At 47.4% G+C, this 19,239-nt stretch overlaps 1 protein-coding gene across 1 annotated transcript in view; it reads right to left on the minus strand.

Annotated features, from left to right (window-relative positions):
• Positions 1–19,239, minus strand: part of LOC106576188 (calcium/calmodulin-dependent protein kinase type 1D) — a 62,477-nt gene that overhangs the window by 6,072 nt on the left and 37,166 nt on the right. The window contains exons 2-7 of the mRNA XM_014153167.2: positions 18,543–18,674; positions 15,440–15,514; positions 5,689–5,827; positions 5,118–5,244; positions 2,307–2,382; positions 378–490 (exon numbers count right to left, since the gene is read on the minus strand). Coding sequence (XP_014008642.1) covers positions 378–490; positions 2,307–2,382; positions 5,118–5,244; positions 5,689–5,827; positions 15,440–15,514; positions 18,543–18,674 — 662 coding nt within the window. The remainder of the gene's footprint in view (positions 1–377; positions 491–2,306; positions 2,383–5,117; positions 5,245–5,688; positions 5,828–15,439; positions 15,515–18,542; positions 18,675–19,239) is intronic.

Genomic DNA, 19,239 nt, shown 5'->3' on the forward strand with positions numbered 1-19,239 from the left:
AAACCCTCACTAACTTTTACAGGTGCACAATTGAGAGCATCCTGTCAATGCTCATCCATATATTTTATACTTATATATTCTTATTCCATTCCTTTACTAGATTGTGTGTATTAGGTTTTGTTGTGGAATTGTTAGATATTACCAGTTAGATACTGCTGCACTGTCGGATCTAGAAGCATTTCACTACACTCATAATAACATCTGCTAACCATGTGTATGTGACCAATAGAATTTGATTTGACAATACACAAATTCCAAGAGGACGACATCACAGCATAGAGAAAGTAGCCATGGTGGTGTGGTGTCCATATGTGCCAGGTGAGAGGTGGAAGGGGCTCTGTCTGAAGGGGATCCTCACTCCATCACACACAGCTTACCTGAATCAGATATGTCGTCCCAGTACGGTGCGTCAAACTCGTAGTCTGCTTTGAGGATCTGTTCAAAGAGCTTGGAGTCATTTTCATCATAGAATGGAGGATAGCCACACAACCTGCAGACATAGACAGGAAGTGAGCTCATTAAAGTTAACACATGCATTCACTTCCTACTTCAGGGAATAGTTTACTTTTAAGATGATAATAGAATACCATGAGGATGAATGAGATAAATGCTTAAACAACTATTCAATTGATAACAATAAACTGACAAGGGTAATGTATCCTAAACCTTTTCTCTGTCTGCTCTCCTAACCTAATTCTGGACTAATTGAACTTCTTCAAGTGGCAAAACGATTTCCATAGAAAACATTAGCCGCCATTATGATCAAACCTCATTAAAAAGCCTTTCTCCATCAAACTCTGTTCTGCCTGATGTGGTCGCAATGAGCTTTTTGTTTTTGTGCTTTCACATTTGGTTAAAAGACTTGAACGTCACTCCCCCGCAGGAGCCCGAGCGATTATTCCCCCTGATTACCTGATGTGATCGCTTCACACCTGAGGAGAGACCCAACCAGGCATGCCGAGCCGGATTGTGTGGAGGTGCTCAGGATCAGCTAACGAGGTCCGAGGCCTGTTCTAATGGTGCTAATGGCTAAATGACAAGACGGGAGTAGCTCACTGATCACTGGGAACTCACTGAGGAAACATCAGGGGTCTACCATCCAGAACTGGATATTCTTGGATTTAATCTATTTACTTGAACTCTAAACACATATTTTGTCTAATTTAATATTGCCTAGGCTATTCACATGGATGTTTATGGACTACTTATTGAATATACACAAACATTCACAGTTTAATCCACCAGCTGGACTGACTGACAACGCTGTTTCTCAGACCATTTCTTTTCCTCCCTCACATGTGTAGAGGTGACAGGAGCGCACACACACACACACACACACACACACACACACACACACACACACACACGCACACGCACACGCACACGCACCTCTAAGGACCCTGGTGACACCTAGTGATCCTTATATCCAAAGCTGTGTAAGCATGGAGAGTTACATAACAGCTACATCAATAAATGGACAGAGATGTATAAACAGGTGAAAATGGAGAACAGAGGATGTCTGAGCAATTGGGGTGGGAGAAGAAACAAGGGAAGAGGGGAAGGATGAGAGAGAACCAGAGGGCAGAGTCCGCTTTGCACATCACAGAGCTCATCTTGCGACAAACCATCGAGAGCCAAGAACAACACAGAAAGGGAGAGAGGAGCAAAAATGAGGAACGTTTTCAGCGGATGAGGAAGATTTGCACTGATGCTCTAACGACTGAGGTAAGGCACAGCTTTCTCTCCTTCTCACAGCCTTTATTGTTCTATTACCCCTATTCACCCTGTCCCTAACCCTGAACTCTAACCCCTAAACACACACACTTCTGGAACTCAGTCAGCGAGAGCTGAAACACACACAGCGCTAAATCTGCTCTCTGACTCAGAGGTTGTCCACACACAGACAGAGGGGTGAAAGACAAATGAAAAACAAAAGAGACATGTTGAAAAGCCAGTTTTTTCTCCTCAGAAGCACTATGTCCATACATGGTGATTGAGCAGAGCAGAGTGTAGCAGACTAACATCTGGGTCTGATGAAAGGAAAGAGAGAGGCATGATGTTGTGTCATTCTCCATTAATGGCCATTACAAAACACACAAACATCCAAGCACACACACAATATGTCAAACTTGTGTGAACTTGTGAAATGCATCTGCACTCTAGAAGACATGAAAATCACGGAGTGACCAAGGATCCAAACCAAGGCCCTCAGTATAAAGCTGTGAATTCTGCCCTCATGGCATTGACTGGGTATGGGAACACATAGCATGTCTGTAGGAGTTGTACAATAGACTGTAGATACTTACAGGATGTATGCAATGACTCCGATGGACCAGCAGTCCACTGCCTTACTGTAGGGCTTCTGAGCAAGAACCTCTGGAGCTGAGAGAGAGAAAGGAGAGAGAGAGAGAGAGAGAAAGGAGAGAGAGAGAGAAAGGAGAGATGTGTGACTTTGATGACATAACTGGAGAGAGACATGTTCTCCGTCCTAGATTACCCTGCTGTCGAGCCCAGAGCTGGAGCTCATCCTATCAGAGGCTGTGACCCCCCCCCCCCCATGATAACAGCCCAGCCAAAATAAAACTGAGATCACCCAAACAACAGTCGCCAGACAGAACAAAATCAAAGACTGAGGTAAATACAGATTACGGGAACAGGAAACACACACAGTCAGACACGCATAGATGCGTGTGCACAGAGAGGCTCAAATGTAATACTTTTTTCACTTGTGCTGGGCTGAGCGTGTGGGCTGAGCGTGTGGGCTGAGCGTGTGGGCTGAGCGTGTGGGCTGAGCGTGTGGGCTGAGCGTGTGGGCTGAGCGTGTGGGCTGAGCGTGTGGGCTGAGCGTGTGGGCTGAGCGTGTGGGCTGAGCGTGTGGGCTGAGCGTGTGTGTTGCGTATCTCCTTTAACAATATGGCCAACGTGTGTGTGTGTGTGTGTGTGTGTGTGTGTGTGTGTGTGTGTGTGTGTGTACGTGTACGTGTACCCAGTATGTGTATGCGTTTGTCCACTCTGACGGTGGGCCTGTCCAAACCACAGAGTCTGGTCTTAATTCAGCCATCCCAGGCACTAACCTTGGGCTATTCATAACTCAGGAATGCAGGCTTCTCAATGCCATCATCCAGGACCTGCTATATTTAGCAGCATTTCTAATGCAGCAACCATCACATTACAGCCTCTTAGAATGGAAAAGGCCTACAGCAGCCCACAGCAGATGGGCTGGAGGGAGGGATGGATGGAGGGATGGAGGGAAAAAACTGCAGTGGCCTCATCTCACGAGATTGTTGGATAGAGGGATGAGGAAGGAGAACAAAGGAGGGTCTGAGCATTTAAAGCCAATGTCATGTGGATGGGACAGTTCCAATGTCATTAACTAGTAAGGTGTTGTTCAGCTGGCTACAGTACACCGACTAAGCTTAAACAAGTGTCTGCTAACTGACTTGTGTGTCAATGTAGGAGCGTGGTTAGGACCCGGCAGATAAGACGTCAACATGATGAGTCTTCAGAGTGTCTGACTACCAGAGGCACCGTCCTACACATCTACATGATGAGTCTTCAGAGTGTCTGACTACCTGAGGTACCGTCCTACACATCAACATGATGAGTCTTCAGAGTGTCTGACTACCAGAGGCACCGTCCTACACATCAACATGATGAGTCTTCAGAGTGTCTGACTACCTGAGGTACCGTCCTACACGTCAACATGATGAGTCTTCAGAGTGTCTGACTACCTGAGGTACCGTCCTACACATCAACATGATGAGTCTTCAGAGTGTCTGACTACCAGAGGCACCGTCCTACACATCAACATGATGAGTCTTCAGAGTGTCTGACTACCTGAGGTACCGTCCTACACGTCAACATGATGAGTCTTCAGAGTGTCTGACTACCAGAGGTACCGTCCTACAAGTCAACATGATGAGTCTTCAGAGTGTCTGACTACCAGAGGTACCGTCCTACACGTCAACATGATGAGTCTTCAGAGTGTCTGACTACCTGAGGTACCATCCTACACATCAACATGATGAGTCTTCAGAGTGTCTGACTACCTGAGGTACCGTCCTACACGTCAACATGATGAGTCTTCAGAGTGTCTGACTACCTAAGGTACCGTCCTACACGTCAACATGATGAGTCTTCAGAGTGTCTGACTACCTGAGGTACCGTCCTACACGTCAACATGATGAGTCTTCAGAGTGTCTGACTACCTAAGGTACCGTCCTACAAGTCAACATGATGAGTCTTCAGAGTGTCTGACTATCAGAGGTACCGTCCTACACGTCAACATGATGAGTCTTCAGAGTGTCTGACTACCAGAGGCACCGTCCTACACGTCAACATGATGAGTCTTCAGAGTGTCTGACTACCAAAGGTACCGTCCTACACGTCAACATGATGAGTCTTCAGAGTGTCTGACTACCTGAGGTACCGTCCTACACATCAACATGATGAGTCTTCAGAGTGTCTGACTATCTGAGGCACCGTCCTACACGTCAACATGATGAGTCTTCAGAGTGTCTGACTATCAGAGGTACCGTCCTACAAGTCAACATGAAAGGTTCTGTCATGGAAATAATGTAAAACATCTGTCACACACACACACGTCAGGGATGCAGTATATAAATCCCCATGTCTGGCACAGGGATGGCAGTCCTCTGGCGCGTAGTGCACTGCAGTAGAGCGCCCCGCCATGTTGGCTGTCTGACTCAGTCGCTCTGTTAAAAAGGGGAAAGCAGGCGACTGGGGGCAGGGTCTGTCAGCGTGTGATAAGACCTTCTTACTCCAGAGGCAGGATGTCTGTGTGTGTGAGCTGCACACAGATGTGCCCTCTCCCATTGCAGACACATAATTAAAGCAGTGTGATTTTTCCTACAATATACTATATTATAAAGTGTGTCACTTATGTAAAGCACAGTGATGGCATCACACTCAGTAAGAGTGAACACAATGTAGTCATACGACTTTTGGAAAGGATGGTAGCTTAAAAACCTAAAAGGCGTAAATTTGCTTCCAGTATTAACACTTCAGTAGCTGATGACCCAAGGTATATTAACAAGTGGCATTAACTTCTAAGTCAGGATATTTAAGATTAAAGGGGTGGGGGAGGCATCTCTTACCCACGTATCCCGGCGTGCCGCACGCGGTTGACATGACGTCCCCGCTGCCCTCCATCTTGGACAGACCAAAGTCACTGATCATGATCTTAGACTCGTCCTGGGGGTTAAAATACAGCAGGTTCTCTGGCTGGAGAGAGAGGACGGAGGGAGAAAGAGAGAGATGGAGCAATAGATTGTGATTAACACGCTCCCTCTATCACTCAAACTGAGCTCTCTCATCCTTTGATCTCTTTACTTACATACATACCCTGAACATACTGTAGATATAAAACGGTAATCATTTGTTAGGTAGTCTCTAACCGACCACACAATCCAGTTATGTTGCTGTCTGTTTTATGAGGCCATATGACCATACTCCTCTCTCTCCGGGGATTCTGCTCTGTGGTATATTTCCCAGAAGCCACTGCGTGTTGTGACCCGCTGAGTGGCCCAAATCACAAACGCATGCTGCACCTCACCACCGCAATGAATCATGGTCCATAAAACACAAGTGATCCGCACATGTCGAGATGCAGTGTGTGTTTCAGTGTGTGTGTGTTTCAGTGTGTGCGAGCGTGTGTGTCACCATCACCTTCAGGTCTCTGTGGACGATGCCCAACTTGTGGAGGTAGTCGACAGCGTCTAGCACCTGTCTGATGAGAGTACTGGCATCTTTCTCTGTGTAGAACCCCTTCTCCACGATACGGTCAAACAACTCACCTCCCGACACTCTGTAGACACAGACAGAGAGGGCTCAGTAAACCAGGTAAGTAAAACAGATGTGCACACACGCAGACAGGGAACCTGTTATAAGACAGATCCACTGAGACTTTATGAGCTACACGAATCTGCCTCCATTCAACCATGTGTGTGTGTGTGTGTGTGTGTGTGTGTGTGTGTGTGTGTGTGTGTGTGTGTGTGTGTGTGTGTGTGTGTGTGTGTGTGTGTGTGTGAGTGTTTACCCCACAGTGGGGAGTGCTTTGGCCCATGCCAACCCTCTGTGCCAATAAATGTAACCCTTCATGCGCCATACTATCACGACCAATCAAAGTGCACCATACAGTCTAAAACGAACTGTATAGGGAGAACTGTAGCAGAGAAACAGGACAGGAGATGGGAGGGATACAAAATCTGAACAAAGAAACTGAGAAAAAGGTGCCTCATTTTTCTCAGGCCAGAGATTCACACCGTGGAGGATAGTTAAGCTTCAGAGTGTGTGTGTGTGTGTGTGTCAGACGGTGCCCTTGCTGTTTTACAGGTTTGTTTTAAGACTCTACGCCAGATTATGGGGTTTTTAAAGCGCCAGAACAGCCACAGGCCCAAAGCTGAACATCCCATAACTTTCCTCAGTCCTCAACAGCTAGCTGGCACAGGGCAGTATAGATGGCTGCTAAGCACGAATCTAAGGACAGATTTGTAGTCTGTCCGGCCGTCCCTTATGGTTATGGAAAGGGTAAACTGATCCTGGGTCTGCCACTAGCAGAACAGCTCAGTGCACTGGTCATTAGCTTAGTGGCACTCCGCTGTATGTGAGCAGGGTGTTGTCACTGCGTAGCACTGCAGAGAACCTATGTAATACTGTAGGTCTCTGGCTGACTGTGGAGGTAAAGCAGCTTTCTGTCACATTCCACCACAAGGGGGAGTAGCCAACCACTCATCTCTAATAGTGCCACAGTCCGTAAAGACTAGTTCTGAGGGAGGAAGGGAGGAGATAGGGATTACACTATATTAGGTTTAATATGCTTTAGAACGAAGAGATATATTGAAATGCCTAGTATTTACGGTAAGAACATTAAAGAGGTAGAATCTGTCTCTTATGACTGTCTCTCTTGGTATTGACAAGCACAATATGGAAACAATGGAGGAAGGACATTTTGCATTTCCATAGGTACACAGCTCCCTCTCCTGGTTCCTGTATTGACCCCATCGACTGCTTCTGTTGTCTCGCGCTCTCATGTTTGACATGTCCCCTGAAGGCATCTGGCTGCAGTCCTATAAACACCATATTGATAAACAGACAGCTGACCTTCAATAGAACGTCGTGTCACGCCAAGGGCTACCAGGAATCAGCGGTGACAACAAGTACTGTTTTGATCCGCTGATGTTAGTACTTTCATATTGACCCAATAAAGTCCCTCCCTCCCTCTCTGTGTATGGCGTTTGGGAGGCAGATGTACTGTGCCTTCTTCCTCAGTACGGAGTTGACAGATTGTGCAGCAGGAGCCTGAGGGGCTGCTCCTCTCCTCTGATCCCCATGGGGGAGCTGTAACCATGATCCTTACTGGTATTCCTATTAACCCACACACTGAACCTAAAACAGCCTCAACTAGATCTCTTATTGTCTTCTAGTTACTCTCTGAACCTAAATACTGATCTTGGATCAGCTTAAATCAAATCTCAATTCTAACCTTATCCGCCATAAGATACAAACATAACTATCAATATAAAATAACAACCTATATACTACACAAGAACAACCAGGTTCACTGCACCTCTCGTTGCTGCGCTGAGGGCGATTGATGGAGAATGAGCATAGGGTCAAATATATCTGTTTCTCTCTAAAACTGCAGAGATTGGCATTGGACGAATATTGAATACACAAACAAAAAAGCACATGCGCGCACGCACGCGCGCGCACACACACACACACACACACACACACACACACACACACACACACACACACACACACACACACACACACACACACACACACACACACACACACACAGAGTGTGAATCTGGGGGCATCGTCACACTGACAGATCAAATAAGAGCATGAAGAAAGTTACATTCTAAGGAAGTCTCTGAAAAAAGGAGATAAGAAATTAATTGCTAATCCGCTCCGCTCTCTCTCGTCCTTTCTCTCCTTCCTCTCTCTCACTCTCTCTATCCCCACGCTCCATCTCTCCCTCTCTATCCCCACGCGCCATCTCTCCCTCTCTATCCCCACGCTCCATCTCTCCCTTTCTCTTCTCTCTCTCTCTATCCCCACGCGCCATCTCTCCCTCTCTATCCCCACGCTCCATCTCTCCCTTTCTCTTCTCTCTCTCTATCCCCACGCTCCATCTCTCTCTTTCTCTTCTCTCTCTCTATCCCCACGCGCCATCTCTCCCTCTCTATCCCCACGCTCCATCTCTCCCTTTCTCTTCTCTCTCTATCCCCACGCGCCATCTCTCCCTCTCTATCCCCACGCTCCATCTCTCCCTTTCTCTTCTCTCTCTCTATCCCCACGCGCCATCTCTCCCTCTCTATCCCCACGCTCCATCTCTCCCTCTCTATCCCCACGCTCCATCTCTCCCTTTCTCTTCTCTCTCTCTATCCTCACGCGCCATCTCTCCCTCTCTATCCCCACGCTCCATCTCTCCCTTTCTCTTCTCTCTCTATCCCCACGCTCCATCTCTCCCTTTCTCTTCTCTCTCTATCTATCTATCCCCACGCTCCATCTCTCCCTTTCTCTTCTCTCTCTATCCCCACGCTCTATCTCTCCCTCTCTATCCCCACGCGCCATCTCTCCCTCTCTATCCCCACGCTCCATCTCTCCCTTTCTCTTCTCTCTCTCTCTATCCCCACGCGCCATCTCTCCCTCTCTATCCCCACGCTCCATCTCTCCCTTTCTCTTCTCTCTCTCTATCCCCACGCTCCATCTCTCTCTTTCTCTTCTCTCTCTCTATCCCCACGCGCCATCTCTCCCTCTCTATCCCCACGCTCCATCTCTCCCTTTCTCTTCTCTCTCTATCCCCACGCGCCATCTCTCCCTCTCTATCCCCACGCTCCATCTCTCCCTTTCTCTTCTCTCTCTCTATCCCCACGCGCCATCTCTCCCTCTCTATCCCCACGCTCCATCTCTCCCTTTCTCTTCTCTCTCTATCCCCACGCTCCATCTCTCCCTTTCTCTTCTCTCTCTATCTATCTATCCCCACGCTCCATCTCTCCCTTTCTCTTCTCTCTCTATCCCCACGCTCTATCTCTCCCTCTCTATCCCCACGCGCCATCTCTCCCTCTCTATCCCCACGCTCCATCTCTCCCTTTCTCTTCTCTCTCTCTATCCCCACGCGCCATCTCTCCCTCTCTATCCCCACGCTCCATCTCTCCCTTTCTCTTCTCTCTCTCTATCCCCACGCGCCATCTCTCCCTCTCTATCCCCACGCTCCATCTCTCCCTCTCTATCCCCACGCTCCATCTCTCCCTTTCTCTTCTCTCTCTATCCTCACGCGCCATCTCTCCCTCTCTATCCCCACGCTCCATCTCTCCCTTTCTCTTCTCTCTCTATCCCCACGCGCCATCTCTCCCTCTCTATCCCCACGCTCCATCTCTCCCTTTCTCTTCTCTCTCTATCCTCACGCGCCATCTCTCCCTCTCTATCCCCACGCTCCATCTCTCCCTTTCTCTTCTCTATCTATCCCCACGCTCCATCTCTCCCTTTCTCTTCTCTCGCTCTATCCCCACGCTCCATCTCTCCCTTTCTCTTCTCTCGCTCTCTCTCTTCTCTGCCAACAGTGACTTGTTAAATTTTTCAGCCGAGACGAGCGTGGAAGGGAATGACAAGCAAAAGGCTAAGCTGACAACACACACACACGTTGGCTGGACATAACGGTGTGGTAGTGACGGAGGAGATGGGCCACCATCCTGCAGGGTTGCGTAACCATTTGCGTAGGGAGACCATGGCAATCAGACAGGAGGCAAATCTACTTCCCTTTCAATACACACACACACACACACACACACACACACACACACACACACACACACACACACACTAATTGTGCACACATACACTCACACACACTATTGTAATTCCATTTGGTCTCACTCACTTCTGTATCGCTCTTTCTTGCCATCTCTGTACCGTTCTCCATCCCTTTCTCTTCCTTCACCCCACCCCCCCTTGTCAGAACAGTATCAAATCGTCCCTTTATCTGAGTATATTCTGAACTGTACAGTGGCCCTGTGTGCTCCTGCGTGGTTGTCTGGCTCAGCAGTGCAGTGGTAGGCAGGTAGATTCAGCTGTGGGATGATTTTTTCGTAGAGGATGGTCGGGGGGCCGGAACACAACTATAATAATGGATGCACTGCAAATTAACCACAACTAAGCCCCAAAAAAGAGAGTATTACTATAAAAGAACAATCATTTCATACCTTGATTAAATTGAGACACGATCACATCTGTTTTATTCGAGGGAATACACATTTTTAGCTGAATTCCTGGTGATTTTACAGCATTTGTTTGACCAAAAACTAAAATCCTGCGGGTCGCTTGTTGCCGACCCCTGCTGTAGTGTTTCCTACAGTAAGGAAGTCTCTCTCTCGACATGGTTGTAGATGACTGTAGACGGCAGCTCTTCATCCACCCAGAGATGGAAGCGTCACACCAGACCTAACTAATCACAGCTAGATCGGATGACATGACAACCTCCAAGCACAGATGCCGTTAAACCAAACCCGACGTGTCAAACTCAGAGCCAAGTTAAATCAGATATGTCAAACTCAGAGAGAGTGCAGGTATATCAGACCTGACGTGTCAAACTCAGAGCCAAGTTAAATCAGATATGTCAAACTCAGAGAGAGTGCAGGTATATCAGACCTGACGTGTCAAACTCAGAGCCAAGTTAAATCAGATATGTCAAACTCAGAGAGAGTGCAGGTATATCAGACCTGACGTGTCAAACTCAGAGCCAAGTTAAATCAGATATGTCAAACTCAGAGAGAGTGCAGGTATATCAGACCTGACGTGTCAAACTCAGAGCCAAGTTAAATCAGATATGTCAAACTCAGAGAGAGTGCAGGTATATCAGACCCGACGTGTCAAACTCAGAGCCAAGTTAAATCAGATATGTCAAACTCAGAGAGAGTGCAGGTATATCAGACCTGACGTGTCAAACTCAGAGCCAAGTTAAATCAGATATGTCAAACTCAGAGAGAGTGCAGGTATATCAGACCTGACGTGTCAAACTCAGAGCCAAGTTAAATCAGATATGTCAAACTCAGAGAGAGTGCAGGTATATCAGACCTGACGTGTCAAACTCAGAGCCAAGTTAAATCAGATATGTCAAACTCAGAGAGAGTGCAGGTATATCAGAACTGACGTGTCAAACTCAGAGCCAAGTTAAATCAGATATGTCAAACTCAGAGAGAGTGCAGGTATATCAGAACTGACGTGTCAAACTCAGAGCCAAGTTAAATCAGATATGTCAAACTCAGAGAGAGTGCAGGTATATCAGAACTGACGTGTCAAACTCAGAGAAAAGTTTAATCAGACCACACCTGTCAACCTCTGAGGATGATTCATATCCAGGCAGGATCACAGGGGGCTGGTAAAGACGGCAGACCTGGTCCAATGTTCCTACTCGGAGGTGACGCGTGATACACGGATGATAGGTACCGACCCAGAGCTCAGATGAGTACTGCGATTCCTACCTGCTGAGGTGTTATTCCTGGTTCTAACAAGTTAAGCCCTGTCATAAGTGGAGTGAGGTGACCTTTCACCTCTGTATCCGTGGTAACAGAGCCTGATATGAGAAAGTGCCTTGCTGCAGAAGAGACGGGGAAAATCATTTCACACCTGCTGCAGGTGAGGGGAGAGGTCAGGGGTAAAGGTGAGAGGAGGGGTGAGAGGTGGGGAGGAGAGATGAGGTGTGAGGAGAACAGGGGTGAGATAGAAGAAAGGAGAAGAGAGACATGAGGGGAGGATGAGAGGCAGAAGACTGAAGTGAAAGACGGTTCTGATGGGTGGGTGTTTTTCTCCTCTGTTCTCAATTCAACATCCTGTTAGCACTGAAACTAATAACATTAAGTGTGCCGTGACTCTGCAATAAACAAAATGAAATGATCAAAGTTAAGAACTGCTCTACTTTCCTGCACACACACACACACACACACACACACACTTACATAACTCACAACACATTTGAATCCATAACTCACACGCCCTCCTCCACAGACTGATATAACTCCAGCTGATTAATATGGCCAGGAGTGCATAGTGGCACGTTAGCTTTGCTGTAACGTTAGACTAACGTTATGTAAACGTTAGCTGAGCGCTACGAGCCAGGTCCCATTCCCTCTCCTGTCGACCGTCTTAATGGAAGTCTAATTGGAGTAATGAGGGCTTATAAAGTGTGTGTATGTGTGAGTGTGTAAGCTAAAACCGTCACCCCCCTGCCCCATTCCTCAGTGCTGAGTCAGTCTGAGGGTACAGCAGGTCAGGTCAGTGAGCGAGACAGACAGTCAAAGAGAGAGACAGAAGGAGAGAGACGGGACAGACACAAAAAGATGATAAGAAGAGACAGTAAGAAGTAGGAGGGGGGAAAGAGAATGACAGGAATTAAGATCAAGAAATAAGGCTAGATGAATGGAGGAGAGAGAGACAGACAGAGAGAACTTACAGCTGCATGATCAGGTAGAGGTGGTTGAACGGAGAAGAGAGAGACAGAGAGAACTTACAGCTGCATGATCAGGTAGAGGTGGTTGAACGGAGAAGAGACAGACAGAGAGAACTTACAGCTGCATGATCAGGTAGAGGTGGTTGAACGGAGAAGAGAGAGACAGAGAGAACTTACAGCTGCATGATCAGGTAGAGGTGGTTGAACGGAGAAGAGACAGACAGAGAGAACTTACAGCTGCATGATCAGGTAGAGGTGGTTGAACGGAGAAGAGAGAGACAGAGAGAACTTACAGCTGCATGATCAGGTAGAGGTGGTTGAACGGAGAAGAGAGAGACAGAGAGAACTTACAGCTGCATGATCAGGTAGAGGTGGTTGAACGGAGAAGAGAGAGACAGAGAGAACTTACAGCTGCATGATCAGGTAGAGGTGGTTGAACGGAGAAGAGAGAGACAGAGAGAACTTACAGCTGCATGATCAGGTAGAGGTGGTTGAACGGAGAAGAGACAGACAGAGAGAACTTACAGCTGCATGATCAGGTAGAGGTGGTTGAACGGAGAAGAGACAGACAGAGAGAACTTACAGCTGCATGATCAGGTAGAGGTGGTTGAACGGAGAAGAGACAGACAGAGAGAACTTACAGCTGCATGATCAGGTAGAGGTGGTTGAACGGAGAAGAGAGAGACAGAGAGAACTTACAGCTGCATGATCAGGTAGAGGTGGTTGAACGGAGAAGAGAGAGACAGAGAGAACTTACAGCTGCATGATCAGGTAGAGGTGGTTGAACGGAGAAGAGAGAGACAGAGAGAACTTACAGCTGCATGATCAGGTAGAGGTGGTTGAACGGAGAAGAGACAGACAGAGAGAACTTACAGCTGCATGATCAGGTAGAGGTGGTTGAACGGAGAAGAGACAGACAGAGAGAACTTACAGCTGCATGATCAGGTAGAGGTGGTTGAACGGAGAAGAGAGAGACAGAGAGAACTTACAGCTGCATGATCAGGTAGAGGTGGTTGAACGGAGAAGAGAGAGACAGAGAGAACTTACAGCTGCATGATCAGGTAGCGGTGGTTGAACGGAGAAGAGACAGACAGAGAGAACTTACAGCTGCATGATCAGGTAGAGGTGGTTGAACGGAGAAGAGACAGACAGAGAGAACTTACAGCTGCATGATCAGGTAGAGGTGGTTGAACGGAGAAGAGAGAGACAGAGAGAACTTACAGCTGCATGATCAGGTAGAGGTGGTTGAACGGAGAAGAGAGAGACAGAGAGAACTTACAGCTGCATGATCAGGTAGAGGTGGTTGAACGGAGAAGAGAGAGACAGAGAGAACTTACAGCTGCATGATCAGGTAGAGGTGGTTGAACGGAGAAGAGACAGACAGAGAGAACTTACAGCTGCATGATCAGGTAGAGGTGGTTGAACGGAGAAGAGACAGACAGAGAGAACTTACAGCTGCATGATCAGGTAGAGGTGGTTGAACGGAGAAGAGACAGACAGAGAGAACTTACAGCTGCATGATCAGGTAGAGGTGGTTGAACGGAGAAGAGAGAGACAGAGAGAACTTACAGCTGCATGATCAGGTAGAGGTGGTTGAACGGAGAAGAGACAGACAGAGAGAACTTACAGCTGCATGATCAGGTAGAGGTGGTTGAACGGAGAAGAGAGAGACAGAGAGAACTTACAGCTGCATGATCAGGTAGAGGTGGTTGAACGGAGAAGAGACAGACAGAGAGAACTTACAGCTGCATGATCAGGTAGAGGTGGTTGAACGGAGAAGAGACAGACAGAGAGAACTTACAGCTGCATGATCAGGTAGAGGTGGTTGAACGGAGAAGAGAGAGACAGAGAGAACTTACAGCTGCATGATCAGGTAGAGGTGGTTGAACGGAGAAGAGAGAGACAGAGAGAACTTACAGCTGCATGATCAGGTAGAGGTGGTTGAACGGAGAAGAGAGAGACAGAGAGAACTTACAGCTGCATGATCAGGTAGAGGTGGTTGAACGGAGAAGAGACAGACAGAGAGAACTTACAGCTGCATGATCAGGTAGAGGTGGTTGAACGGAGAAGAGACAGACAGAGAGAACTTACAGCTGCATGATCAGGTAGAGGTGGTTGAACGGAGAAGAGACAGACAGAGAGAACTTACAGCTGCATGATCAGGTAGAGGTGGTTGAACGGAGAAGAGAGAGACAGAGAGAACTTACAGCTGCATGATCAGGTAGAGGTGGTTGAACGGAGAAGAGACAGACAGAGAGAACTTACAGCTGCATGATCAGGTAGAGGTGGTTGAACGGAGAAGAGAGAGACAGAGAGAACTTACAGCTGCATGATCAGGTAGAGGTGGTTGAACGGAGAAGAGACAGACAGAGAGAACTTACAGCTGCATGATCAGGTAGAGGTGGTTGAACGGAGAAGAGACAGACAGAGAGAACTTACAGCTGCATGATCAGGTAGAGGTGGTTGAACGGAGAAGAGACAGACAGAGAGAACTTACAGCTGCATGATCAGGTAGAGGTGGTTGAACGGAGAAGAGAGAGACAGAGAGAACTTACAGCTGCATGATCAGGTAGAGGTGGTTGAACGGAGAAGAGAGAGACAGAGAGAACTTACAGCTGCATGATCAGGTAGAGGTGGTTGAACGGAGAAGAGAGAGACAGAGAGAACTTACAGCTGCATGATCAGGTAGAGGTGGTTGAACGGAGAAGAGACAGACAGAGAGAACTTACAGCTGCATGATCAGGTAGAGGTGGTTGAACGGAGAAGAGAGAGACAGAGAGAACTTACAGCTGCATGATCAGGTAGAGGTGGTTGAACGGAGAAGAGAGAGACAGAGAGAACTTACAGCTGCATGATCAGGTAGAGGTGGTTGAACGGAGAAGAGAGAGACAGAGAGAACTTACAGCTGCATGATCAGGTAGAGGTGGTTGAACGGAGAAGAGAGAGACAGAGAGAACTTACAGCTGCATGATCAGGTAGAGGTGGTTGGAACTCTCATAAATGTCTTCCAAAGCCACTATGTTCTCATGCTTGATTCTGGAGGGGACAGAAAACACAGACAATGTTAGTCTATTAGTCATGTACAACTATAACCCCTTAAACAGATTATCAGATCCCAGACTATCTACACCCCCTTTACCTCAGCTCTAGAGTCATCTCAAACACTTACTAAACATAAGCTCTCTCTCCCTCTGTCTCTCCCTCCCTCCAACACCATACTCAGGCCTTGCCATGGTAACTGCTCCATGGTGAAAGTGCATAATGTGTACACATGGGACATGCTTGTGCTGCTGGGGTGGTGGTGGTGGATGTATGCATGTGTGCCTCATGACCCGTTTGCCGATGATGTTATTGCAAGGGGGAATAATACTGTACATACCTGGCACGCACACACACAGGAAGCGTGAGCAGGTGGGGAGTTCAGTACGTACATTAGCAGTGTGTGAGATCTCTGAGCTCGTAGCGAGCGGTGGAGCGTAGAGATATGAGTCATAGACAGTCTGAGGAAAGATGGCTGAGATGAGAACACCAGGGAGAATGATGTGTGTTTAAACTCTCTCTGGGATCATGGAAGGATAAAGCAGATATGAACCTAAGAGTAGAGAGAGGATTCCTGATCTCCTCTCATTACATGACAAATCCTTCCACAGTTAATGCCTTATTATTTGACAACTGATTCTCTGTCTTAGAGAAGGCTGTGTGTGTGTGTTTGTGTGTGTGTGTGTGAGAGAGAATCCCTGTCGAGCGGCAGTATCCAAATAAACTAGTAGGCGACAGAGTGGGCAGAGACTATGGCACGACACTATACCCCAACTTCACATAAAAAGGGAGAGAGCCTGATCATATCTTTGTGAATGTGTGTGTACCAGTTCTCTATTTTTGACGCATGTGTGTTTCTGAATGTGTGTACACACATGACCACTTGAAGTGTATACATATATACTACAAAAGTATGTGGACATTTGCTCGTCAAACATTTCCTTCCAAAATCATGGGCATTAATATGGAGTTGGTCCCCCTTTCGCTGCTATAACAGCCTCCACTCTTCTGGGAAGACTTTCCACTAGATGTTGGAACATTGCTGCGGGGGCTTCCATTCAGCCACAAGAGTATTAGTGAGGACGGGCACTGATGTTGGACGATTAGGCCTGGCTCGCAGTCGGCGTTCCAATTCATCCCAAAGGTGTTCTATGGGGTTGAGGTCAGGGCTCTGTGCAGGCCAGTCAAGTTCTTCCACACCGATCTCAACAAACCATTTCTGTACGGACCTCGCTTTGTGCACGGGGTCATTGTCATGCTGAAACAGGAAAGGGCCTTCCCCAAACTGTTGCCACAAAGTTGGAAGCACAGAATTGTCTAGAATGTCATTGTATGCTGTAGCATTAAGATTTCCCTTCACTGGAACTAAGAGGCCTAAAAAACAGCCCCAGACCATTATTCCTCCTCCACCAAACCTTACAGTTGGAACTATGCATTGGGGCAGGTAGCATTCTCCTGGAATCCACCATTCCCAGATTACTCAGACAGATGGTGAAATATGATATATCACTCCAGAGAACGCGTTTCCACTGCTCCAGAGTCCAATGGCAGAGACATTTACACCACTCCAGCCGACGCTTGGCATTGCACATTGTGATCTTAAGCTTGTGTGAGGCTGCTCGGCCATGGAAACCCATTTCATGAAGCTCCTGACGAACAGTTCTTGTACTGATGTTGCTTCCAGCGGCAGTTTGGAACTCGGTAGTGAGTATTACAACCGAGGACAGACGATTTATTCACGCTACGCACTTCAGCACTCGCCGGCCCCGTTCTGTGAGTTTGTGTGGCCTACCACTTCGCTGCTGAGATGTTGCTGCTCCTAGAAGTTTCCACTTCACAATAACAGCGTTTACAGTTGACCGTGACAGCTCTAGCAGGGCAGAAATTTGATTAACTGACTTGTTGGAAATGTGGCATCCTATGACGGTGCCACGTTGAACGTCACTGAGCTCTTCAGTAAGGCCATTCTACTTCCAATGTTTGTCTATGGAGATTGCATGGCTGTGTGCTTGATTTTACACACCTGTCAGCAACGCGTGTGGCTGAAACAGCCAAATCCACTCATTTGAAGGGATGTCCACATACTTTTGTATAAATAGTGCACATGAATGACAATGTTTGGGTACGAAGCATTGACCCTGAGGAGGTGTGTCTTGTGACCTCTGCAGGCCATATTAGCCTGTCAATCAGCTGGTTGCCAGGAGATGCTGAGAGTGGCAAAAACCCGAAGATCAAACATGGAACGCGTCAGAGGCTAGCAAACACCCCCCTCCACTGACTGGATCACCGTGACAACACCGATCCCGCATGAATATTGTCAGGGTCAGTGGTGTCTCTCCTGTCCCTAGGGAACACGCATGGTATACTGCAATAATAACACCAACACATACTGTAGCCGCCTACTTCTGGACAGTGAGTGACTGACTGAGTGAGTGAGAGAGTAAGTAAGTCAGACCTTGTGGAACTACTGAGCATTGGGCCAGATCCAAGGTGATATCTGACCACACACACACACACACACACACACACACACACACACACACACACACACACACACACACACACACACCGCCCAAGCAGTGGAGAGGGATTACTGTATTATCCAGTGACGTGGAGATGCATATCTTTGGTTTTATCCCCTGGTGTGTGTGTGTGTGTGTCTGTGTTCATACAGGTCTCTACTCAGCTACCTGACAATATGTATGAATAATACGTGTAAAATACATAATGTGTTCCTCGCTGGAAGAAAATATTAGAAGGTACATTCAGAACAGTATCAGTGCTTAGGACACAAGGTCTCTAAGCAAAGAAATAGAAGACAGAGAGGATGTTTTCTATAGTCGCTACCTACCTTAATCTCCTGTTCTGTCAGTGTGAGACTGTGGACCTTGACCTAAAGATAACACTGAATGGGGGGTAGTGGGAGGGAAGCGAGCGTGATGCGCGGTGGTGAGGGGTGGCGGTGTTTCCGTTCGGTCGCCAGGGTAACAGATGTTAGGGAGCAGTAGGTAGGTGGGAGACTTACTTGCGGAGCACGTTGATCTCGTTCTCGATGCTGCTCTCTTTCCCCTTCAGGGCCTTCTTGGGGATACACTTCACAGCAAACATCTTCCCTGTAGACCTCTCCTGGGCCAACACCACCTCAGAGAACGCCCCGCTAGGAGAGAGAGAAAGAAAATATTTGATTAATCAATTAGCAATTGTGTAAGACAGTTCAACACAAGTACAGATACTAAACACAGACATGAAACAGCAAAACAAGTTAACAAGGTTTCCATGAGAGAGCAAGAGAGAGGTGGCAGAGGGGAGCTACAGAGAGCTGGATGAAGCTTAGTTCATCAATGCAGTCTCAGCTCCATGAATCTCATTGTTCTCTGTCCAGCTCATCTGAAACCCTCCAAACCACTCACTCACTATATCACCATCTATAACACACTTCACAGCCACTCAGATATCACTCTATCGCTCTCTCCATCGCTGTCTCCCCCCTCTCTCATTTCTCTTTATTTATCACTCTCATTGTCCTTCACTCATTGTTTCATGTTCAATCGCTCTATAATATTCTTGATCTCCTCCTTATCCCATCTCTCTCTCTCTCTCTAGTTCATATTCTCTCTCTCTCTCTCTCTAGTTCATGTTCTCTCTCTCTCTCTCTAGTTCATATGTTCTCTCTCTCTCTCTCTCTAGTTCATATGTTTTCTCTCTCTCTCTCTCTCTCTAGT

Source organism: Salmo salar, chromosome ssa17, assembly GCF_905237065.1.
Source record: "Salmo salar chromosome ssa17, Ssal_v3.1, whole genome shotgun sequence".
In the NCBI taxonomy this organism is placed as follows: domain Eukaryota; kingdom Metazoa; phylum Chordata; class Actinopteri; order Salmoniformes; family Salmonidae; genus Salmo; species Salmo salar.